General features: G+C 39.9%; 1 protein-coding gene across 10 annotated transcripts in view; it reads left to right on the forward strand.

Annotated features, from left to right (window-relative positions):
- The window catches only part of RBMS3 (RNA binding motif single stranded interacting protein 3), a 716669-nt gene that overhangs the window by 376911 nt on the left and 313369 nt on the right, over positions 1-26389 (forward strand). For all 10 annotated transcript variants that reach the window (XM_074575088.1, XM_074575087.1, XM_074575089.1 and 7 more), the window contains one exon: positions 13312-13370. In XM_074575088.1, the coding sequence (XP_074431189.1) occupies positions 13312-13370 (59 nt within the window). The remainder of the gene's footprint in view (positions 1-13311; positions 13371-26389) is intronic.

The raw sequence follows: 26389 nt of genomic DNA on the forward strand, positions 1-26389 counted from the left end.
TAATGACCATGCATAGAACAGTAGGATGGCTGTATCCTAGGGGAAATCAATTTTCTGCAGAGAGCTGAGCTTGTAAAGAGTAGAAAATTTCCACTGAAGGGGAGGGGGGGAAGGGGAGACAAAATTGGCAGAGCAGGGATTAAAAAATACAAAGGTTTCAAAAGTGAGGGAAGCCTCAAAAGGCTTTCTGTTCAAGGTGGGTTGTTTTTTTTGGTTTTTTGTTTTTTGTTTTTTTTTTTTTTCTTCCTGTTAAAATTGAGCAGGTCTTGAACATGTTGATCTTAGAGATGGGAGAGAGAATGGCCGCCTTGAGAAGCTCTGGGGTAGGGGACATGGGGCTGGGAAGAAGGGTGCCTGGGGTTTAGACAAATGATGATTCTTTTTTAAAGTGCATTTGTCATTTAGATGGAGAACAAACGTGCAGATCTGAATCAGTACTGTGCACGTAACTTCCTGAAGGAGCATCTATATTGCAGATGCTTCTGGGTTTTTGGAGCTGCACTGTGAAAGCTAGGACTAGGTTAGAACTAGCTGAGGTAGCTCCATGCTTTCCAGTAGAACTGGTGTGTCTGTGGCGTGGAGGGGTCCTTGTGTTCCTCACCATGTGCAGGAGTTCAGACTAGGGTTATTTTCTTCTGCCATTCTCCACTCTTACACATTTGTGTCTCTTCTCTGAATCAGAGTTTCACCGTGGCATGGAATATCTCTCTCAACTTTGGGTGGTCCAGTGGCTATGAAAGTCCTCCCCCACACTGTAATAGTTTGCTTCTCTCTCTTATTTTCTGCTGATTTCCTGCTGCTTAAACCTCGCTGCTCCAGCCTTGCAGCTCCCTTGCAGACAGGCTGGAGAAGCTTGTTTTCCCTAGGATGTTGTCATTTTACTCTCATAACAGATTTTGAAAAAACTATTTCACGGGGGAGATAAGGGAACTAAACTGTAACTGGTGTTAAATATCATCATTCAGATAACAGCTCTAATATGAGTAAGTTTGCTTAGACTTTGTAAGTATGTTTGTATGTTTATATATCTTAAAAATGTAAGCAGACATAAATCTTTAAATCTCAAACAAGAGGATGATTCTTTTCTGACTCTGCTCAATATTAAAGGCTAAACCAGAGATAAGATAACATTCCCATAAACATGGAAGCTTGAACAAAGGAGCTGTTGTCCTGAGAATGTGGGAATTGAAAAGAAACTGAAGTCTGAACTTAGGAAATTGTCTTACAAACGGAATGTAGAGTAACATTGAATGGTGCTCAGAAATTGCAGAACAGGGGAAATCCATAGATCTTTCTCTTGATCTCAGTGGTCTCTGGAGCAAGCCCAAAGAAAGCGAAGGGCAGAGGCACATGGGAAATGAATAGCTGGAGCGGACCTTTTCTTCTGCTTTGGCTTCTTATTCAAGGTGTTGGTCTTTTGAGAACTTCCTTTCTTGAAGAGCAGAAAGGGAAAGGGTCGGAAACTCCCATGGTCTGAGTAGGTGGGAGGAAAGGGTGCAAATGCTGTTGATGAATAAGATGTTTCAGGAATGCGTAAATATGTGGCCTGATGCTGCAAGTGCTTGGTTTATGAGAGTTGGCCATTGAGTACATTCAGGACTGTCCAGAGTATGAATTAAGTTGTTCATAGTTGTAAACATTTGCAGTCTATAGGTCTGTTTCTTGTAGAATATGTGTTTGACTCCATGAATCATAGAATCATTTAGGTTGGAAAAGACCCTTGGGATCATCAAGTCCAACCATCAACTCTACTCTACAAAGTTCTCCCCTGCACCATATCCCCTCACACCACATCCAAATGACTCTTAACCACATCTAGGGATGGTGACTCCACCACCTCCCTGGGCAGCCTATTCCAGTGTCTGACCACTCTTTCTGTGAAGAATTTTTTCCAAATGTCCAGCCTAAACCTACCCTGCTGCAGCTTGAAGCCATTCCCTCTTGTTCTATCGCTAATTACCTGTGAGAAGAGACCAGCACCAGCCTCTCTACAGTGTCCTTTCAAGTAGTTGCAGAGAGCAATGAAGTCTGACTGTTTCCATTTTCCATTGGTTTTGTGCTTTCACTGCTCCTGATGGGATGTTCAAAAAGCAGTCAGCTTGCTGCTAGAGGTGATCATTATAAATTTTCTGTTATTAATTTTTAAACCCAGCACATTTGGCAGATTATATTTTGGCTGCTGGAATATAATTTATCTGTATAGGATATACTTGCCATTTATGTGTGTGATAGGATAGCAAAGTGAGGGGTGTCAGCACTGGGGTTTTCATAAATCTTTAAATCCATCTCTTTTTGTAAAGCAGGGAATAGAACACAGGGTGGATTTGTTCATTGTTATTATTTTATTTATTTATTTATTCGTCACAAGGTTGTTTTCTGGACCCAAAACGTGCAACTGCCAAGCAGTGTTTTTTCCCTAGCTGAGGATGTTCACTAATATTTGATGAAGATGTTGCCCTTGGTGTTGCCAAGCCTCAGAAGTTTATTGCGAGGTTCACAATATTTGTTTCTTAAACCCTTAGATCCTGAGGCATGTGATAAGATGGGAATCTCAGCTTTCAATTTTTAAAAAAATGTCGGTTTCTCTCCTTTGCGTCTGTAAAGAGAGGCATGAAAATACAACCCTGTCACAAAGACTTGAAATATATAAGCAAAATGAAAGCATATCTCAAATGTATTTATTTCCTAGTTATGTTTTAATACCAAAAGTTAATTTCATAACTTTTTGGCACAACAGCAATTGTCACTACTGTACTCCTTGTCCCATTACAGGAAGAATTGTGTATTTATCCCAGTGAATCACAGTTCTCTCTCTCCCTCTCAAAGTATGCCCAATACTTAGAATGAGGTCGGTTTTTCCACTGATTTGGGATTGTATCTTATTTAATTAGTTTATTTGAAGGCACCTGAAGCCAACAATATACAAAAGACCCATCTTGAGGGCTCCCAAACTACTGAAGCTCATTTGCTTCCAAATCCAGTGTTAGTGATCAGATTTCAAGATGTGCTCACTGTGTTTTTCAGTGAGTCTTTCATTCCTGGGGTAAAATTTCTCAGCAAAAACATAAAATATTTAAATTCTTGCTTCTTCCTCCAGATCTGCCCATGTATATTTCAGAAAGGATGGGTTATATAGCACATCTTTTTTCATAGCTCTCCATCCAGGGTTCTGCCTGACAGGACCAACCAAGTGTCCTTTTAAGGACAGAAGACACTGAGTATATGAAGAGCGTATTTATTTAGTGAATCCCATGGCTTGTCTAACCCCTTCCTGACCCACGTTGGCTGTTTCTGGGTGCAAACCCAACCACAGCAGAACACAGCAATTGCCAATGTTGGCTTTTCTTCTGTAGGAGACTCACGGCCAAGGTGTCCAGTGAGAGAAGATGGCACAAAGCCTGAGTGAGGAGGTTTTGGTTGACTAAGATTTTGTTTGTCTTAGGCTCATTGGTTCTCAGAAGTGCTGACTGATGAGCAGAGAGCTATGAGACCTGCTAATTACGCCATTTTCCCTACCCCTTGATGTTATCTTAAATGTAACTTCAACGCTCAAAGACAGAAAATAATGAGGCAGCTGCTCTGTTGGTATAAATTGGGGCAGCCCATTGGAGCCAGAAAGGGGCTACCATGTTTCTGGAAACCAAGACTCTGATCCCAAGTGCAATTTTTAGTAATCTCTCCCTCTCCGAAGACATTTACCAGGCTGACACAGTGAGGCCGATACATTCAATTATGTCCACTTTTCTTTGGACAATAAAGAATGAAGAATCATTTATATAATAGACAAGGGCTCTACACTAAATATCTTTTTAAACCCGTAAATGTGTTTTTGTAACAGATGACTCTTCATTTAATGCTATATTTACGTGCAGGTTTTAAAAGGATTTTGAAAACATAAAAAAGTTAACAAATGATTCATAAATTATCTATCTGTATTGCATGTTAGGCAGCTTCAACTAGTCTGAATTTTATTGTTGACAAAGCTATCATTTATGGAGAATACCTGCTTTGGGACCTTGGCCTGGGAGTTGTGGTGAGTTACCAGCAAGAACAGATTTGTCCTCCTAAAACTAATTACTGTAGTAGTAGTTGTAGGCCTTGCATTGGGGAAAGCAAAGCACTCGCTGACTGGAAACATGCACTTGCGTGTCCTGTTTAAGTCTATTTACTGTATCAGGGCTGTAGGGAGGACTTTCCACACCAAACAAGCACATCAATTTATGAGCCTACAAACGTGCTTTAACCTTGAGAAACTTGGATTGTCCTGTTGTAAGTTCAACTGGGCTGCTTACATGCCTGAAGTTGTACACGTGCATGAGTATTTAAAAATACTGTGGACAAACAGCTTATCAAATCCATTTCCACACCGTCTCCTGCGGCTGTCTTTATGTTACAGACTTGCCCAAATAAATGGACAAAAAATCTTTGCGTTTAAAAATATACTTGGTGGAGTTAAAATCTAAAGGAACTCAAAACCAGAGATATTCTGTCCCAGTCCTGCGCAAACAATATGCACTTTTGTCCATGTAATTACGAAAATCCAAATCCATGCTCTTGTTATTTCTCCTTGAAAATTTCAGGCAGAGAAAAACATGCTCTCTGCATCACTTCTGTCAAACTTTCGCCGTTGGAAAATGAATACAACTCTGACATTCCAGCCCTGGAAAGAACAGGATTAAAATAAATATATTGAAGAAAAAGAAGGAATTCTGTGATGTAGTTCCTGAAATACGTATTTTGCAATGTAAAATTCCTAAGAAACTGTTCCTCTCAAAGTCTAAGTTGTTTTCAAAGACATCCCAAGTACCTGGATTTTTCTAATTTGTAAATAATGAAATGGGAGCTCTGTGAACTCAAGAAGTCTCACTCACACATTTGATTCAAATGGCCTCTGTGTGAACTCTATAAAATGCTTTTGCTTTGAATTATCAGTTTGAGTTCATGGTCCCTCGTGGTAGCTGGAGTTCTTGCTTTCTTCTTTAATTCCTGTCTTTTTTAATTCATTTCCTTGACTATTAATGAAGAGGAACCATCTGATTGAGACATATATACATATATTTTACAGAACGTTGCAGTCATAGAATTCTTTTAAGAGTAAATTGTTTTAGTGAAATGTCAGAAAATCTGCAGAAACCGAACGCTCTGAATTCCCTTGAATAATGAGGCTATTGTTAAATGATTGAATACTTTAGAGATTAATATCATGGTATACTGGCATGCTGGTTCATACCAACTGTAATTTAACAATGAATCCTCCGTAAGTAAGCAAGACTGTGAATGAGAAATCAGATACAAGACAGCACAGCATGCAAGAACGTACAAAGTAAATAAATTCTACACATAGGCATGATATGTTGGAGGTGGGTGGGTGTTTATTTCCAGAATATCTCAGATAATTAAGTTGCTGGATAGAGGAGGTTCTTCAAGTTTGAAGATCTGCTTAATTTTTTTCTTCCAACACCTATGAGCAATGTCTTTATAGTAGAAAAGATAGGTTTTGGATGTTCTGTTGTTTCTTTTTTCCCCCCTCCTGTTCTTTGAAAATTAGGATATGCCTGGCATTACCATTTGTGACAGGCTGCAGTAAACTACATCTTATTCTGTGAAGGGTTTTGGATCCCTAAGCTGTCTTCTCAATAATACATCCTATCATTATATAGAAAATTTAGCAGCACTGCTGAGTGTCTGCAGACAAAAGTTGCATTTTATTTTTTTTAAGACATCTGAATTCTTGCAAATATGGAATAATTAGTAGTTGAAGATTTAATGATGGCCCAGAAGAAGGACTGAAGTGTTATGCATGAAATCACAGTTATTAATTTGTGTGTGAATTTTGTTTTCCGTAGTTAATTTAGCAACTGTAGAATATTCTGCTAATTAATTATTAACACTGGTTATTTCTTATGGCAGAACTGTGAGGGAAAAACAGCTTTCTAGCAAAGCAAAAAATATAGACCTCAGAATTTTAATTTAAATATGATATACAATAATGTAATCATGGTTTAAATAGTGTCAATATTCAAACATACAGATATTATATGAATATAATATATACCAATAATTCAGAATAAACAGTGTTTAGAATGAAAACTGCAACTAAGAGCTGGCAACAAACTGGGGAAAACCACTGTAAAATGTCAGGCTTTTATGGGAAGTGCTACTTTAGTAACTGGCATTTTATTCTGTCTTGGGTATCAAGAGTGTGACAAATCTGTAGCCTTATTATAAGCACTGTGAATAGGATTTGAGCTTGTACCTACTGAAGGCAATGAAAAAACTGTCTTTTATTTCTGCAAGTGGTGGATCAAGACACTTAATTTCATTTACATGCAGACAAAACCACCTTTTTTTTAATTTTTTTTTTGGCAAGGAAAGGAACAAGGCTACAGGAAACGTTACCTTTGAATTGCTAAAGTGATATACTTCTTACAGGTCTGAAAGTTCAAGTTCTTTATATTTCCAGAAATTTAGTATCTTCTTAGATTTTGTTTACTTTATCTTCTGTTTTACCTGGCTTAATTTCCCAAGTGCTGAAAACAATTACAGTAAGTCTTCAGAGCCTGTACGCTTTCATATGGGACTCTTTGTCCAGAGGTGAATATGTATAATGTTTAAGAATATGAATGCAGATTAGTTTGAATCGGGAATATGACTCTCTCTCTCTCGGTACTGTCTGTGTTGTCTTATAAATGCATTTCTAACTTGAATGTGAGATGCCTGTATTGTTTTAGTCAATATGAAGGTGAGATGCCTTCCTGTGCTTTGATAGCAGCATATTTTCGGGACACTGAAAAGGAAAGCTAGCATTTTAAAAATAGAGGCATTTTTTGATCGTAGGTGTTCCTACACAGATTCTACACAACTATTTCTACACAACTCTCCGTTGGTAGAACAAATACATAGCTTGAGTTTCAAAATTGCTGACCAACATTTTCCCTTACAGAATTCAGTACTTATGACTCAGGGGCCCTGAGTCAAGGGCCACTTTAGATGTACAACCAAAGGCTTTAAGAGGCCCCCCTCCCCTTTTTTGTGGTGTTTTTGAAACTCTTGGATAAGTTGTTATTCTAAATTGCTGCACTAACTCTTATTATATGTAGTGAACGAATGAATTTTGTAAACCTGACAGCTAGACTGAGTAAGTTGACAGAGCAGCTGAGCGTTAAACTCTTACAGAAGTACAGTCATGTTAATGCAGTACCCCTGGTTCCCTGCAACTACCTTCTTCTGCTTGTTCCCTGAGCCATGTGCTGGTCTGTGAAAACAAAAGGTGCTCTGAATGGCATGAATGTTGTTGTTGTATCTCTGTGTGAATTAAAGAGTTTAGTCTTAGCATTTCCTTTTTTAATTAAACATAAAATACAGAAAAACAACAACAAAGCAGCTCAATCATTGTTAATGGGTAGAATAGTAATGTGTTGTATTTTTGAGAAAAAATAGAAGCATTGAAAACGTCATGCAGTAGATGAAATGCTCAGAAATGATCATGCGAATCAGAACTATCTTTCTGAGTGAATTTCCCTTTTGTGTGTATTTGGATGTCCTAAGTTCATGTGGCAGCGTATTATAGGAATAACGTCTCTCTGAGAAACCCAGCAGCAGTTCCTTCTGTACTTTAGGCTTTCGTAGTATGGGCTTTTTTTTTCCTCCCAAAATCCATGATTTTCCTAATAGAGTCTGCTTTAAACAAAATGAACTCAGTTATGCTATTTATATATTAATTCACAAGAATGAAAGAGCCTCAGAGTTGCTTATCTAAATCCAATTACTGCTGGTCGAATTCATCCCAGTACAAAAGTTCCTGAGATAAAAGCATATATTACCTAAATGCCCAGAAATGCAGACTGTTTTCAGTTGGGTGAATTGTGCTCTGAGCAATGTGTGAGGCCTTGAGTGAACCCTAACACCGGGGATATAATTATTAAACTTTCAACTTGGAAATTACATGGTAACTCCGTTGGTTTTACCAAGCGAGGAAGAATTCTCTACACTGGCTACTTCAATTTAAATCCCAAGTTTCGCATTTATTTAAAGCATGGAAACAGTAACTGGAATTGGGCAAAAGCTGTGTTTTGTACAAGTGTGTGCACTACCACTTTGACGATGAGGATGGCAGCATCTGTGTAGCACCGCGTCGGGCAAGTGGTGACAGACTCCGCTCCAGCGGCTGTTTGGCGTTACAGGACTAGCTGTGGCCAGCCCGAAGGCGGGCTTGAAGGACAGAACACGACATACCTATCGCAGAAGCTTTTGTTTTCCATAATGCCATGGAAAAGTCGAAAAGTTTGAGTGGCCCCAACCAGACTGGTCTCCCAGGAAATCCCTTCTTTGCCTCAGAGGCTCTCGGTGGTGGCTGTCCCTCAGCAGCTTCCCTCCTTGGCCTATTGCCTGGCAGCAGCGGGGTGGTGGTGCTGGTTCCTCTGTCCTGAGCTGGTCCCCGTCTGAATCTCAGTTCCCTCCCAACCCTGTACCCACTTGCCTTCCCCTGTGTCGCCGGCTTCCTGCAGGCAGAAACAGAAATAGCTTAAATCCTGTGTGCCGTGAGACAGCAAATTCACATCGGTGTGGGCAGTGGGAAAGGTTCCCGCATCTTGTAAGTGGTGTCACTTGCAGCTGAAGTGCTTCCTTCAGAAACTGTCTCCATTTTAACAGCAGTTATCAAATAACTTCCTGGGAACGACCGGGTCGAGCTTTGTCTGCGGTGTAAGTGCTGATCGACCGCCTGCCTGCAAGCTCTTGAAATGATCTATTGACACTGCAGCTTCGGTGTACGTTAGGGGTTTATTCTGCGTTGCTTGCATCTTTCATGAGTCTGCTGAGGAGTCAGAAAATGTGGGGTGCAGTGGGATGGGGCTCTTGAGAATGGTTTTTGACATAGCTCTGTAGCTGGGACTGAGCAGGGAGATGGTTTCTCTGTGCACAGCACCATGGGGTCTTCCCTTAGTCCTTCCCTCCATGTGACAGTGAAGTGTTTTTAAGTGACCTTGGTCATTTTAATAGTGGATATCAGATGACTTGAACAGTTTCACCCCAAGCCAATATATACAAGAGATGGTAAAAATTTTTAGGTTTTTTAAGGTATTTCTGCCCCCAAATTAATGTTCTCTTGCCATCTAAGAACAGCTGGGCCAGGTCAGACAGCAATTTGTTTCAGTAGCTGTGGAGGTGCCTGGTATTAAAACAGGGCCAGCATGCGATGATACTACTCTAGTACCCTCTCCCAGTTTCTGGCAGTATGGGGCCTACAGGGCCACAAATGTGTCTTTGCTTTTAATTTCGTGACAGGTCTTCCATCCTAGAAATTGACTGATAGTTTTTTGTAGACATGTGCTCTGTGAGGCATCAGTGCGGGCTGTGGCAATGAGTTCCACAAGTAACTCTCCGTTCTGGGGAAGTACCACCTTATGCAGTTTTTAAACCTTATAATTTCCTTGCCCGTCCTTATGCACTATGTGAAACAATGAAGACACTTGGTCACCATCTCACTGCATGGGTCCTTCTTTAATGAGTTGGAGTCCTAGTCTGTGTAGTTGCTCCTGACATGGAAGGTCGTTCAAGTATCTGACCACCTGGTTTTAAATGAAAATTATTACGTGGAAAAAACATTAAAATCATAATTGAATATAAGAGATTAAAAGGATTTAAAAAACAACAACGGTGTAAACAATTTTATTTATGCTTACTATGCCTTTAAATAACAATTGGGAAAGAATGTAATAAAAAAACTTACATGTTGTATGACTGGAAATCTTTTGAATAGAAATTTTGGTTCAGATGTTCAGTAGCCATATTGTTGAGGTAGCCATCTCACAGATTCATAACATCTATTCCCTTGGATACTGTGATGATACACTCGTTGTATTGAAGGGTTGGTAATAGGCATTGAAATGAACTTCAGTCCACAATTACGTTTCTCTGACCGGAATTTTTGATTCAAAATCTTTGAAAGAATATCTCTGTGCACCGTAGCTCAGGAGGAAGTTAAATAGTGCTCATGTTTTGTCATGACAAGCAAATCGTACCTGGCATTTTTTACATTAATGGTATCTTATTTTGTAGACCAGAGGTGTGCAGGCCGTTGTGATCTCTTGTGATGCATGCTATCCTTATTTCTCTGGGCGTTCCCATTGAAGAATACGTTTTGGTATTTCTGGATGCATCAAATCACAATTGAAGGTCACAGAAACAGAAAGCCAAACAACTTTGGAGAGGAGACATAACTTAATACCGCTCTCCACACATGCAAGAAAGAAATATGACTACATTTGTAGGAAGAAAATAGCTTCCTGATTTCATGCAGCACACCAACCAACATTCGTCATCAGAACTGATGTTCTGATTACTGTGAAATAATTACTTGAAATATTTAGGAAAACAGTGTCCAAATTAATTCCAATTACTTTCTTGTGGTAGCGCTCAAGGTTTATAGCGGTAGATTAAATCGCGTGCATATGGCTAATTGCCTATAACAGTGTTTGTTATTGTGGTGCCTCTTACTGCTCTGATGTCTGCTTTTGTAAACGTGAAGGTGCGCACGTAACTTTACGTGCGGGAGGAAACCTCTTCTGAACTGAACGGAATTACTTCTGTGAGTAAAATCTCTAGTGTAACTAAGCATTTGCAGGATCACAGTATGTAGCAAATAGCTCTGGGAAATCGGTAATAAAAGCAGTGGAACCACAAATGCCTGCCTCTGCTGGCAAGAAACCTTAACTTTTAGCTCTCACATGACTTGGATGAAACAACATATCAATTCATTAGGAGTGGCTGGGCTGAAATGGAGGCTGGGTGTTAGTTTTTGTTGGCGGAAGTTTAGGTAGGAGTTGTGTTTTATTTGAGGTTGTTGTGGGTTAGCCGCTGATTTTTGTTGGATTCTTTTTCTATATATCTGTCAGAGGCCCTTTGCTGTACAAGATAGGCATGTTTTTGCATGCTTTTCATGTATTTGATTTTAAATCTAAATAAATCAAACAAATGAGGATGCACCGCGCGGCCCAAATTTCCTGCTGGGTAAGTTGGCCCACTGAACAACCATAAATCACACTGGCAGAGAATTTGGCTTTGCCTTCTTAAGATATGTGCTCTAATGGCTTCGAGGCCAAAGTCAACTGCAGGTATTACCATGAAGAATTATAAAATTAAGTGGAACATAAGTGAGTATAAAGGCCCCAATTCTGGAAACACCTGAGGTTAGAAAAGCATGTGATCTCATGGTTAAAATTAAATCTGTTATGTGTGTGTTTCGAGTGGAGCCAGCTATGGCAAAATAGACCCACAACTACCTGCCCGTGTATCCATGATGGTAGAGCGTACAATGGATTACGCCTGCCTTCAGAGCACAAAATCCTGCCTATCTCCAGAACCAGCAAAAAAAAGTGGGGGTGTGGAGGGGAGGAAGGCTTGTACAGTCTTTATGGTTCCTAAAAGACGGCTGAATTGGGGCTCAAGTTAGATTGCACAAACTGTTAATGCCTTTAGGTCAGTTCGCCCTCCTTCTGACTGGTTTCAGTCTGAAATAAAAGAAAGCAAAGCATGTTTTTCCTCCCCCAAATGAAAGTCAAATGGAAACAAATGCTTTTGCGGGTTCTTAGGGAAGGGAAAAACAGTGAAATGGAAAGTCTCACTTTGCATCAGTCACGAAAACAGAGTAAAGAGTGATGGAGAGACAGTGGCCTTTATCTAAAGCTGAGTGGTTACGTGTCTGTCACAGCGTGGAAACTTCAGATGAGAACTTTGTCAGGCACAAAATGGCCTCAAATCTTCTTTGCTGATACCAAAGAGTATGTTTAGGCAGGCTGTTCCCAATCTTTCCTGTTGGAGCTGCTCCCCCTTCATGAGATACTTCAGTGTTTGCTGGGTTGCAGACTGAAACCCAAAGGTCCCTTTTCCCGTATGGTATGGTATGGTATGATGGTACCATTCCCTCTTTGTCTCCTTGTCTTTTTTTTTGGTGTCTTTTTCCTTTTTTCTTTTTTTTTTCTGGTGTACTGGGTATGTTTACAGACTGAGAGGACAGAGAAGAGCGTGGCTTTGAATATGTAGTACAGTGCTCTAGCTGTCCTTTTCTGTATAGTAAGAGACAGGATTTATTTTTCCTTAGGCAGAGAAGAGAATTGCAGCAAGACTTTCCACATCCTGGTTTCTGGACTTTTACTAACACCAAATTTGTGTTGCTGTTAATAAAGATTAACCAAATAAAAATTGGTCTGCCATACATTTCAGTGATTTAATAATGAACTGTTGGTTATTTTCCATGGGTGTTGCTTTGCCCTTAGAAAATACAATTTTATTATAATCCTTTATATGTCGTTCATTGATGGTGAAAGTTGCGTTCCATGGAAAAGTCTTCCAGATGAAAGCCCAGCCTACCAGAGTATGAGTAATGCTTTCTTAAAAAATCTGGGAAAGGTCATTTTAGAAGGAGTTCTTTTCAGTGAAGCAGAGACCAAGACATATCAATGACTTGAGAAATAGAATTATTTTCCTTATTCTTCTCAAGTCTTATATTCAGTCATAAATGCCATCTTCTGTGATTTTTTTTTTTACCAGGGTTTTGTGATACTTAATAGTAAGTCTGCAGTTTTAGTCTTAACCTCGGTGAGGTAAAGACAGATACCTATTTTATGGTCTAGTTGCTTAATGCAACAAGTTGTAGCTGCCTGAATTCCCTCTTCATCATGCTTAGTCTATTAAATTGCAGTGCAGTGCCGTGCTGTCTGTGGGAGGTGGTATAAATTCAAATAAGTATTAACATTTATCTTGGAAAAAGCTAGGAGGCGCACATAAAACTCAAAGCTTCTGTTTATCCAAAACAGAAGTTTAGAGTTTATATGTGCAAGCATGGATGCACACATGAGCACAGTTGTGTGTGCACGCATGTAAAAAAATGACCGTAATTCCTGCCTTTTTGTTAATCCTGGAGGAATCTTGTCCATCTGTATTGAAACAAACCTTGTTTGGCAGATAAAAATGCAAGAAATATTTTTAAGCAAACCTCATTAATTTAACCAAAGAAGTATCTTTGCTAGTGCTGATGTCCTGAAATCCTTACTATAATCGGCATTTACGCTGGCAGTACAGCACGGTGACCAGAGATGGTCAGGGTGTGGCAAATGACCAGCGCTTTTCAGTGAACTTGAAAGGTGTCTGTTGAACTGCAGTGGCAGGAGGACCCTCTCCAGCAGTATCAGGCAAACATTTTTCAAGAGCAGTGGATCTCTTCCTAGTATATGTGTTATATGTGTGCAAAAGTAACTACGTACGTTATTAAAATATGATAACGTGTATTTCTGGTTTTTGTTTTCTCCGTAGGTATGGGAAAATTGTATCCACAAAGGCAATTCTTGACAAAAACACAAATCAGTGCAAAGGTACGTGCAAAATGTCCACCCTGTGAGTTCATTGTCTGTCTGAATGATTGACTGGTGGCTTGACTGCCAAGGCTTTGCCTCCAACTATGCAATCAACATAATGTACGGTATATTACAAACATATTTAATAATGCCAGAGCTTTGAGTTGTGTTTCCAGTAACATTGCTCATTAATTTTTTTCATTAACAAACAAAATGAAAATCACAAATCAGAACAAGTATCAAATTGCTTCAGCAGAAAAGTAAATTACCTTCTAACCACATAGTGCTGTCTGATTTGAATGATATCATCAGTGATGCAAATTGATTTCCTATATAAAAATGTGAAACCTTTGGGAAAAGTTTCCCAAGCAAAACCTTGTTTAATTTTTCTGATTTTGTGAAGTCTTGGCCTATGCTATTGGAAGAAGAAAATATTCTTTGACACAAATAGATCCACAAGTTGTGATACCAAGATATAAAAATGATTCCTCTTCCAGTTTTATGTTCTTAATTTGTCTGCTAATGTATGAAAACAGTTTTTAGTGAACTGTAGCATGTTTCGTGTGTGTGTGTATAGCCATATTTGCCTAGATAAATATTGACTAATATGTCTGGTAGTATCTCAGGACTAAAATTATTATTCGTTTACCAGTCTGAAGAGCCATCAAGTCAATGGGGGAGAAGCTCTGCTCTAAAATGACTCTGTAACTTTACACTAGTGGTATAAAGAATCCTTTTGGAGTAATAAGATCTACTACAGTGGTTTCTTCTGATAAGAAGCACTTTCTGGACAGCATTTCTATATGAGTCAGTGAAAAGAAAAAGCATTGCAGTACAGGAATATCTCACGAGTGGCCAGATAGGGTGTGAAGAGAAGAAGCAGAGGAAGACATTTGGGGAAATAACGAGACTGGGCAAAATCCTGCCAGCTGTACCGATGATGTTCTTGCAGTTTGTAGAAGTGTGTGCCTTTACCTATTGCCTGCCACAATAGCATTCATTAGCCACTCAAGAGAAAAGTAGGCTGTAAGACTGCAATTCTAGTCATAGAAAAATCCACCAATCCGATCGGTTATGGGCCATCATCAGAAGTGGCACTGCCATGCATTTGCTTTTGCCTGGACATGCTTTCCCTTTCCTTGGAGCACTGTTCTGGCAGACTTCAGATAACATCGCTCTGTCTGTTTTTCTTTGAATATTACACCAGGAACAAAACCTGTTTCATTTTTTGGGTTTGGGTTTTGGTTTTTTTTTTTTTTTTTTTTTTTTGGTTTTGATTGTATTATGAAGGAATACCCTTGGGGGAAGATGGGCTGGGCCAAGTGCAGAAAGCCCTGGCAGGGTGGCCAGGGAGGGACCCTGGCCTGCAGTTTCAAAGCTGGAAGGGGATGGATGTGCCTGCCACTGGTTTGGAGGCAAGTTGCAGCATGGGGAGCTGTAGGGAGATGGGGTCGTGCAGCTTGATGGGGCTACAAAGGGGCTGAGCGGGTTGAATGGGGTCTGAGCAGGTTTAACAAGGAGGAAGAGTGCTGTAATGGGATAAGAAGGGCTTTGGGGTAGGAGCACTTGTGGGTAGGGCCCTGGGCAGGAAGGAGTTGGGGCTTATGCCTAGGAGAGCTGGAAGGGCGTGAGCAGCTCATGGGAGGGATGAGAAATAGGAATTCTGTGGCCAGGTAGGTTTGAGTTGCCCTGGGGCCACTCTTCACTCCAACTAAGGCCTTCCTTTGGGGACAGGGACGTGTAGGTCCTTGTCCCCCTTCTCACTACCATACAAGACTGAGGTGTTCTCTGTTCTCTCATATGTCACCTCCGTCCTTTTTTCATCTTTTTTTCTGAAATTTGTCCATCTGAAATGGCAACACAAGTCTGCTTGAGTTGGATTTGAGATAGAGTTGGATTTGAGCTGGGCTGTATGTTGAATAATGAGATGAAGTCCATGGGGGAGAGAAATGTACTTCTCTCCGCTGACCTTGGTTGTCTGAGACCACTGTGTTGTCAGTGTAGATAATTCAGCTGGGTGCCTAAAGGTTGGTGGAGACAGTCTGGGGGAAGCATGCTTGATGATTGTTCTTAACTTTTTGTTTTGTTTTTAAAAGCATGTTTGACTGGTAATCACTCCACTAATGTGGTGCCGTCTGATCACAACTTCCTCTGTTTCCATTGCCAGCGGTAAACAAGGAATGGACCTGTTTGTGAAGCACGAAATGTGAAGTGGAAAGATTGTAAAGAATTTGAATGGTAGAATTTCGAGAAAGAAAAACATCTGGGTTTGATGTTCTTTATATTGTAGTTAGCTTTAAGATTACTGTAGTTAGGGGCCATATAACAGTGAGTTGGAATTTTGTAAAAGTTTGCTTTCACGCTGTTGTATTATACTGTAGGGCAGAGATATTTATTTGTATTTTCAAAGATGGATCTTTATGACATAAGTGGTGCCATTAAAAGATCGTAAACATAATTGGATTTATTAACAGTATGCTTTGTGGCATAAAAAGAATAGACATTTTGCTGCTTTAAATGCTTGGTACAATTTCCTTTCTCTTCAGTAAGGCTGCCAAAAGAAAAAAAAGCTTCCCAGGAATCAGAAGGGGAAGGGACCTGAAGAGTTCAGGACCTGCCTCAGGGCAGGATCAGCTCTAACCCACTGCTGAAGGGTGTTTCTATAACCTGCACTCAAAGGCCTCCAGTGGTGGAGATTCCTCCAGGTCCTCAGGCAATCTGTGATAGCGCTCCCTCTCCTCACTTATAATGAAGCGTTTCCTAATGTCTAACCCAAATCTCCCCTGATGCAATTTAAGCCTATTGCTTCTTTTCTTATCCCCAGTGGACATGCAGAACAGTTTATTCCTTTCCTCTTTGCAGCAAACATATATATTTGAAGACTGCTGTGAGTCTGCTGTGTCTTTTCCTTAGACTAAACACTGGTCCTTTCACTTTTTCCTTAAAGGCAATTTGTTTTACGTTTCTGATTATATTGCACTTCACTGGTCTCTCTCTAATTAGCTCACTTACTTGAAGACCTTAGAGCCGAGCACAGGATATCAGACAGTCTAAATCTTACCATTTTAAATAGCGTGGAGAGGTTATTTCATTTGCCTTTTCTGTGATCATGTGACTCTCCTCTTTGTTGATATATCCATGTAAATAACTATGTGTATTTAAAACGTAGAAACATTTCTGAGGCACAGGGAACATGTGAGGCACGAGAACAACAGTGCTGATTTATGTTAAGGGATTCTCTGCAGCCCCCGGTTCTGTTATTCTTTTCTCCAGCACTGCTGCCAGCCAGGCATTCCTTATTGTGTGCTCTGCTCTGTGCTGTTGATTATTCTCTCCTAAGGCTAGTACTTTTCATTTGTCTGTATTAAATTTTATCCTATTTTTTTTCCCGGCTACTCCTTAATTTGCTAAGATTATTCTCAAATTTTAAGTCTCCGGAGTGCTTGCAGCACTTACCTCTTTAGTATCCTCTTCACAGTTAATAAATGATTTCTCTAATCCACTGGACAAGATAATTTGGAAAAGACTGAATAATAACAGACCTGGGGAAGACTTTTGAGGAAACCCTCTCACTACACCAGGTAGTGCAACACTGAGCCATTGAGAACCTCTTTTTTAAATTGGATCTGCTAATCAGTTTGGCACCTACATCACAGCTTTAGCTAGATCGTATTTCTCCCATCTCCTCAAGTTATAAGAGACAACCAAGGTTTGACTAAAATATATAGTACTTGCCTATCCATGAGACCAGTTACCTGCTTCTAGGTGGAAGTATGATGTGACATTGTTTATTCTTGCTAAATCCATGCTGCATGGTACTAATCAGCCTGTTACTTTTGAGGGTCTCTGAATGGATTAATATGACTATTTGCTCTAAGATTTTTTTCCCCGAAGTTGAAACTAGGTTAAAGTGTCTCTAAACCACTGGGACCTGCATCAATTCCTTTTAAAAACAAACAAAACAGAGTTTTGTTTTTTTTTTTTGTTCCTTTCCAGTCTTCTGGATCTCATTCTGCAAAGCATGAGATATCCTGTTAAAGGAACACATCATCCTGTGATGTTTATACATTGCAGTAGGGTGGATTAAATTCAAGGAGATGATAGAAGAAGTAATCACATGATTGGAGATTTCAGAATTTATTTCAGTGTCATTTGTGTGTTGAGCAAGGTATAGAATAGAGCTGGAAGTGGAAAATAGTTAATGTAGCAAAGAAATTACTTCAAATACCCCATGTATCAAATACCCCATGCAGATCTGTTAAAATAGGCCACTTCTTAGCAAGAAGTGTTAGGTTTCCCCTTGGAAAAATGAGGAAAACACTCTGCAATGGACTTTAAGTCATTCTCCAGTATTCCTCAGATTTTTAAAAAGATACCCACTACATTCCTGTCGTGCTAAGGAATAGTGTTATCTGAGGATTTCTCCCTGGTATGAATTAAGCAGTTGGGTCTAAAGTAATCATATATGCTGCAAGGCAGTTCACTAGGGAAACCTTTTGACGTAACCTCTCATTTTCAGATTGCTCTTTGTTGGTGGCATAACTGCTAAGTGAGGCAGAGGAGAAGCAACAATCACCCTGTAATAGAACAATATATAAAACAAAATAAGCACAGTCATGACAAAATGGCCAGAAATCACTGAACAAAGCAGGGAACAATCACATATGGAGAATAATGAAAAACAGACACATGATTCGTTCAGATGTTCAAACACAAAAACCCTATAATGAACAAGTCGGAGAGTTTTTGGCTGCTTTTGCTTTTTCCCTTTCCCTCCCCTCTTTCCCTCTCCCCCTTGCACATTTCCCTTCTGGGTCTACTGTATTTGCTAATTTAAAAAGTAGGGGAAATAAAATAAAAGAAACCATTCAGGAGAAGCGTTAATCTGAAACGCGTAGACTCTTCTCTTTCCAGCCCCCGCCCTCCCCAGACTGGCTTGCCTTTGATAGACCTACGTGCTTAGAGCCGAGGGAATGAGTAATGGTTGTTTCACAGTACAGTTTCCATACCTCATAGCAATGGAATACAGAACAGTTAATCTGCCAAATACACAAGCCCATTTCTTAGAGCATGAATTACTGTCATCTGCATCTGCCCTTGCAGACACTTTAATTGCATGCATGCAGATTTACTTCCTGGTTTAATCAGGAGCTCGTATGATTTTGAGCATTTCGCTAGGACCTTAGAAGATAAGCAGGGGAGAATGACTAAAAGTCCAAAATCCCACCTGTGGGAATTTTTTTTAATAAAGAAAACCTATGAATCACAGTAATGTGTAGGAGACAAACACTTCAACTGCATATTCTTCATTTTATGTATATTTTTTCAAACCATGCGTGACTTGATTTGTTGAATAGCAGTGTTTGTCTTGGGAGAGAAATGTGCCTAACATGATGAGGGGAACTATACAGACTCTATTTATAATTTTAATATTTCATTATGACATTTTTCTTGTTGAGAAATGTTAGCCATGATCTATGCATTTTTAAAATACAAAAACTGGGGATGCAGATATGCAGTCATTAGGATAGCAGTGGGTTTATGGTAAAAAAATGCCATGAGGTCATCTGTGTTAACCCACCATATATCACATACAATTTTATTTCTCCAGTTGCCATGCTGTTTTTAGACCAGGACTTAAAATCTACCATGACCTATTTTAATAAATTGAGAGTTTATTTGTGTAACAAAAATGAGATAACTGGAGGCTTACTATTAAGTGTTGGAGATAATTGGAATGGCATGATAAAGTGCTCCTTCGTATCTCCCAAAAAGGAGTCAGTCCTGCCGTGTGTCAGTGGTGCTACTCATCTGCTTAAGGTCACCAGCATCCCTAAGTACCCTAATGTATTGGAGCTTAACGAGCAAGAGCCTTCTGCTCTGGTATTCTCATAAACAAAGCTTATAAGCATATAGCAGATATACCTTGGTGTGTATGTTAGACAAAATACTTTCATCACTTTAAATTTTAGAAAGTATTTTTTTTGCATGTATTCTATGAGGACTAAAGGTTATTTGTGATCGTATGAAATCATGCACTTTCACTTTATGTTTATTAATTCCTGTTCCTATTATACTTCAGATGGCACAATTTGGTTGTGACTAGCAACATGAAGCAAGCCTATGTAAAACAATAAGCTAGTGAAAAGAGAGCTAAGCTGCATAGAAAGCTATTTAGTTAATAAATTTTATTTATTGGGAATAAGCTCAAATTGCAATAACTGTGCTGCGTTATTTATGATTCTCAGAATTGCCATTTTGAGAGAGGAAAAAAAAATCCTGCCAAGTAGGTCTGTGCCTGATCACAGACTATAAACTGTTCACACTAGGAGGGCATGCACAGCGTGCTTCAAGGGGAAATGGATCTTGTAGAAAGTAAATAATTTGTAAAACAGACTTATTTAATTTTGAAACTCTAGACTTGTGTAAAAAATAAATCAATCCTATTTTCGATGCCGGCATAGACAATAGATGTGGTGATTTTTTGTGCATTAGTTGTGTTTGTTTGTTTGCATTTCAGTTGGGGTTTTTTTTGGCCCATTCCAAAGTTTTATGTAATCAGTGCCATAATAGTTCACAAGTTATTAAAAGTGTAGCAATATGGAATATTTTAATCCGGCAGGTTTTCTGACAGTGAGGCATTTGTGAAGGCTGGATAGGTGCTGAGTGTGGGTAGGTGCTTAGCAAGTTTTATGTAGGGCCCTGCTGATCCATCCCACTACTGACCTGTAGCAGACCCAACTAATCTTAAGATTTTTGATAACAAGAGATACATTCAAATATCACGGGGTTAGTTGTTTAAAATTTGTAAACGTTTGGAGGTTTTTTTAGTTTTTTTTCTGGTTTTTGAAACTTTAGTTTCACTCTTGTGTTTTTTGTAAGTAAAGGTTGAGAATGTATTATTTTTTTTTCTATTTCAATTAAAAAGTAATATTACCTTGTAACCACATGAGGCTAGGAGCCAAGTCTTTAGGAAAAATACCTAAAGGAAACATCTAAACACCTTAAAGGCTGGCATACATCAAAATAAAATGAAAAGAATTGCCCATAAGAAACCATGAGGTTATTTACTCACCAATGAAGCATTATAAGTTCACACCCTACCTGATCAAATGAAAGCGTGTTTGATCTGCAGCCTCATGAACTATGATGCTCTGTAAACCTGACCATTGTAAGAAGTTACTAGAAACTAGATGGGGGGAGGGGGGAAGCGCCTGTGTATATTTGAAATATATATGTAGCTGTCCTCTTTAACTTAACAGATGATGTGTTTATGGATGTTCAGGTGACATAAAGGGGCAATGGCACTCAGTGGGAGCGTGTGATGCTGTTGAGTGAACAACTTTCCTGGCACCTTGTTGGGTTGGCCAGCGGGCGTTATATGTGGCTTGGTAAATGTGCGAGTGTTTCACAAAATCTCACTTTGGCTTGGATGTAGAGATTCTCCTATTTGTGTATTTTTGAATGCGTTCCACATCTGCTGTAGCAAAATAGGAAAGGGTTCAATGAGTCGTGCTGAGCAAGTCACCATAGCTGGAGCGTGCCAGCACTGGCGGCTGCCCTGCCACAGTGAGAACTCAGAGACAGACCCACATCTATGTCTGCAAAATGTTGCTGTACCTCAGCAAGCACTCTTGACTGCATCTGAACAGCGCTCTGTCTCAAGCAAGTCCTCTAAAAATTGCTTATTGAGTTTAAAGCCAGGTCCTCTACAGAGGGAACTCCTTTCTAATTAGTTCCCCAGACACTTTCTGAAACGGCTTCTTTGCAATTAAGGAAAATATTTCCTGGGTCATTATCTTTTCATAAGTGAACTCATGGCCTAGCAAATATTTTCTGTAAGGAGGCCCACGATGCTCAAGTATTCTGTGACATATCTAATCTGTGATTATTCTTAATTTACTGCTTCCAGAATTTGCAGGCCCATATCACTGTCAAATAATTGGTTTAATTTTGTTTCCTTCCAGAGAAATAAAAAAGTAAATTTTCCATTTATACACAGTGATTAATGTTTTGATTCATTGGTCTGTATAAAACTTTGCCAATAGCTTGGCATGTGTTTGAAGTGCATTTTGGGACTGGGTAATGTTAGTAGGCTCTTAGTGGTCTCAGCAGACTCAGAAATATGTATTTCATATCACAGAAGTGAGCAGAAGAGAAATGTTTTTCTCTTTGAACAGCGGCTCATAATCAGCTTTGTTGAAAGCTTACTTGCAATGGGTTGGCTTTTTCATTGGCCTTGCAGAATCACTTTGCTTTAGCTTTTTCTCTGGTGCCATGATGCCGCATCTCATAAATCAATAAATATGATAGGCCTCTCTCCCAAAAGTGGTGGTACTCTGCTGAGAAGTTGGTGTCTTGAAAGTCTCAAGACCTTCAGTGCAGCCGTGACCTGTGGAAACCCCCAGGCGGAGGAGCACGGTGCCTGGCTTCTTGGTTTTGCTAAAGCCCAATCCATTACGCACTCTCAGAGCATACAGCATACGCAAAACAAATGCTTACTTGATATAGTGACAATTTGATAATAAATCCAATCGAGAGACTCTTACTGAACACGGGTACTCGACAGGAACCATTCTGAATCAGATCTGTTAATTATAGCGTGACTTCATTTCTGCAGTATGCCAGCAATCAGAGAAGTCACCGTTCGCATTTTCCCCTATTAGTGCACGTCCCTGGCTTTTGTTTAGAAGAGTAGAACTCTCTTACCCAAGTGAATTAAGTAAATGTTCTCTTTCTTGGTAGATAATATACTGTGAAAGTAAGACACTAATAGACCGTGCCATCATTTTTATTAAATCTCTTTCTGGGTATTTGAGGGGCGCCTGTCTAGAGATGGCGTAGGTTTGCCGGAGTAGGAATATATGTGCAACGCAGCAGAAAAATCATAGCCTCTGGCAATAAAAATGTAGCTCCCTCAACACTGAACAAAAAACCCACCCACACCAGTTCTGGGGAAGGAAGTGGTGGGCATTATTATTACTCCATCTATTTAGGTTATGGTAGCTGTACAGCAGTAAAGCTCTAGGTGCCAATCGACAGTACCTAAAACAATTGTACTATACAAAAATTAATTAAAAGACAACCTTGTCCTATGAACTTTGAAGCCCAGGGCTTTGAAAAAGACCAGTATCCACAATTAATGTTAGGTACTGTGAGTAATCTTATGACTTTGAATGGTGTTGAATAACATTTTTTAAAAAAAATACTGAATTCTCCAAAAGAGAAAACCCCAAACCAGTCTTTCAGCTCTCCTGAGAATAGTCATACATTTGGATAACATTTAGTGAGTTTTTTTTCAACCCAGAATGTTTTGAGAAGAGCTAAATTTATATATGAGAAAAGGAGGAGGCCATGTTAGGGGTGGTAGAAACGACTCTCCTACTTGGTGAAATAGTTTTTGTCTGACTGGGTCTTCCTCAGGACCAATGATCGTCTGATTTTTTCTTCCATTAGATGGCAGTGGTGTGATATGTGGTTTCTCTGGACCCCCAAATTGCAAGTTTGATTTTTCTTTGTTTTTTTAAAAAATCTCTTAGTTTGGTTCGTAATTTCAGGGTCTCCAAGCTTTCGATTTTTTATTCGTGTAGAATGTTACAACTTATGGGCCAGTTTCAAGCAAATGTGCCAAAAGACCAGGACTTTCAAATACGACCAAGTTAAAAATTTCCAGAAAACAGGCAGCTGTGTAGAGTGGAGACTTGGTGATCCCATAGGAGGAAATGCAGGGTGGGTTTAGTTTTAATCCACTTAAAGTAACCACAGTAAATCACTACTTGCTCATCTATGGTGGAGCCAGAGCTTCTGCTGGTTTTGTCCATCAAGGAGTTTGGGAGGGAGGGATGGGCATTGAGTTACTGCAGCAAGTTGTAGTGTCACAGTTGGGATAGGACATGGGCAGACGCAAGAAAGATGGGGCTCAAATGTGTAAGAACACAGCATTCTGCATCATTGCTCGTAGAATATTCTCTTTTATCCTAAACAAAGGAGAAACCCAGAAATTTAATATTTTTTTCTATGATCTCTATAAAGATCTTTCATACGCATGCCCTTGTTGCTTGCTGTATTAGTCGTGGTGTTGTTGTTTATTAACTTATTAAATATGGAGCAGTAAACACCATTTATTTTTAAATGAATTAAAATGGACTTGTTGCCCTTCATGGCTTTTTATTAATTGAATATTTTTGCTAAGCTGTCTGCTTTCAGAGCAAAGGTTGCAGCCAGGAGATGGGGGTCAATGGGACCTCCATTTAAATGCATGTTATCTCTATGTTAATTGCCTGCATATTTAACCAACCAACCATGTCATTCTGCAGAAAGTAAAGGTTTTTGTGGTCAACCTTTAATCATGAAACAGCAAGAAAAAGTCTGAGTGACCTGGTTTGCCTGAGGTATCTTGTCAGTCACTTCAGCTCACAGTAAATTGCAGGGTAAATTCCACATAATTGATGGAATGTATCTTTAAAAAAAATAAAAAGCCCCCAAACTGAGGAAAAAAAATCAGTGTTCAGAATTTTAGTGTTTAATTTTCATTTATTTGCTGCACATTATCTTAGTATTTATTTCCTTTTTAATAAAACCAGATTTTATTGCCAGTAGAGAGAGATAGAGAAGAAAGTCATGGAACAGACATTAAACATTAAATATGCCTTGAGTTTTGGAGACAGATACATATTTATCAGGTTGGGTGAATGTGAGTTCTTACATCAGAACTATTGCTTGGCTACTGCCTGCCATGCTCTGCTTTCTTGGGCTGTTACTGTAAAAGTGTTAAAATAGTTACACCTAAAGCAGAGACTATATACCATGCAACAAGTCCTTCTGAGGCTGCTGGGATTAATAAGCCTCTGTTTTGGGACTCTGCTGTGTTTTCTCTAGTGTCTAGTCATGAGATTGATTTCTTGGAACTTAAAATATTTGAGATCGCTACCTCTGTCAAATTTGTTTGCGTAGGGTCAGTAGGTTCAAAAGTTAAGGGGAAGGAGAGGCTGATGGGGAAATATATGTAGGTATTTCTGCAGTATATTCTTTGCTTTGCTTTTCACTCCTTTTGCAATGATTTCTAGAATTCGGTTTGCTTTTTGAGCAAGTTTGGAGCTGACATTTCTATGGACATTTTGAAGAGCATCATTTTATAATGTGAAACCGGAATTTTCTCCCACGTGCATCACTACATTTGTCTACATTTAATTTCTTCTGCTGGTTCATTACCCAGTCGCTTAGTTTAATAAAGCCCTTCTGCAGTTCCTCACAGCTGCCCCCTCTGTTTTCTCTCCTGAATAATCTTGTCACCTCACTGCTTAGCCTCCTCTTGTCATTTATAAACAGGTTGTGCAGCCTGGGTCCCGGCAAAGCTCCACGTGGAAGTGCCTTGGTGCCATTCCTCTCTTGTAAGAAAGACCGTGCCCTATACCCTCTGTTTTTATCTTTTAACCAATTGTTTATCCAAGAACTTTCCCTGTTAAGCCATGGCTGCTTAGTTTTCTAAGAAATCTTTTGTGAGGGCCTCGTCAAATGCCTTTCGGAGATCCAAGCAGACTATATTAGCCAGATCACCCTTATCCACAGGCTTGTTGACCTTTTCAAAGAACTCCAATAGGTCTGTGAGGCAAAAGTACAAAAGCCAGGTTAACTCTTTCCATGTATTGTATTTCCATTGATTTTACTCTGTTTCTGCAATTTCTGGTAATTTGACATCAGGTTTACAGACCTGTAGGTACCCAGATCTCACATGGGACCTTGTCAGAACACTGCCACCATGTGTGCCACCTCTGGGGCCTCAGGTACAAAGTCAGTTTTAGAAAAGAAGCTGCACACCGCTTATTAGCATGTGTAGTCAGCTATTGCGTCCTGGAGCTCTATTCAAACGGGGAGGGTGAATACCATCTGTTGTTGCAATTTGTTACTGTTCACTTTTGTCAATTTGTCCCATAACCTCCTCTGTGGTCATTTCAAATTAAGAGTTGCATCTGTTCTTCTGGGCTTCCTAAGCAGCTGCTCTCTGAAACAGCACCTAAAAATGTGATCTTTGCATTATATCCCATTTTGCCCAGTCTGTGTAGGGGTAATTAAAGTCCTCTAAGAGCACTCCACTCGCTTTTGCCCTTACTGCTTTTTCTGCATCTTCCTCTGCCCTTGGCAGTTGGTGCCACCATCCTGGCACGGGACTCAGTAGTACAGAGGTAGCTCTCCTGTAATGCAGAATTACCATTCTTTATGTTTAGGGCTGGGATTTCAGTTCTTGCAGGTTCTGTGTTATGTGCTGCTATGCTTAGCCTGGTCATTTCTCCACCACCAGCACAGCCTACTCTCTGTGCCACGCATTGCCAGCAGTGTGCCCAGGTGGCCAAGAGGGCCAATGGCATCCTGGCTTGTATTAGAAATAGCGTGACCAGCAGAAGGAGGGAGGTGATTGTCCCCCTGTACTCAGCACTGGTGTGGCCACATCTTGAGTATTGTGTCCAGTTCTGGGCACCTCAATACGAGAGAGATATCGAGGTGCTGGAGCGAGTGCAGAGGAGGGCAACGAAGCTGGTGAAGGGCCTGGAGAATAAATCTTATGAGGAGCGGTTGAAGGAGCTGGGACTGTTTAGTTTGAGGAAGAGGAGGCTGAGGGGAGACCTCATCACTCTCTACAACTACTTGAAAGGCCATTGTAGACAGGTTGGTGCTGGTCTCTTCTCACAGGTAATTAGCGATAGAACAAGAGGGAATGGCTTCAAGCTGCAGCAGGGTAGGTTTAGGCTGGACATTAGGAAAAAATTCTTCACAGAAAGAGTGGTCAGACACTGGAATAGGCTGCCCAGGGAGGTGGTGGAGTCACCATCCCTGAATGTGGTTAAGACTCATTTGGATGTGGTGTTAGGGGATATGGTGTAGGGGAGAACTTTGTAGAGTGGGGTCGATGGTTGGACTCGATGATCCCAAGGGTCTTTTCCAACCTAAATGATTCTATGATTCTATGTTAGATCTTAGTGTTACAGCGGTCCACTCATTGCCTCACTTTCACAGTCTTTCTAATACCTGAGTGCTTTCTT

The sequence above is a fragment of the Larus michahellis genome, chromosome 2 (genome assembly GCF_964199755.1).
Source record: "Larus michahellis chromosome 2, bLarMic1.1, whole genome shotgun sequence".
Classification (NCBI taxonomy): Eukaryota; Metazoa; Chordata; class Aves; order Charadriiformes; family Laridae; genus Larus; species Larus michahellis.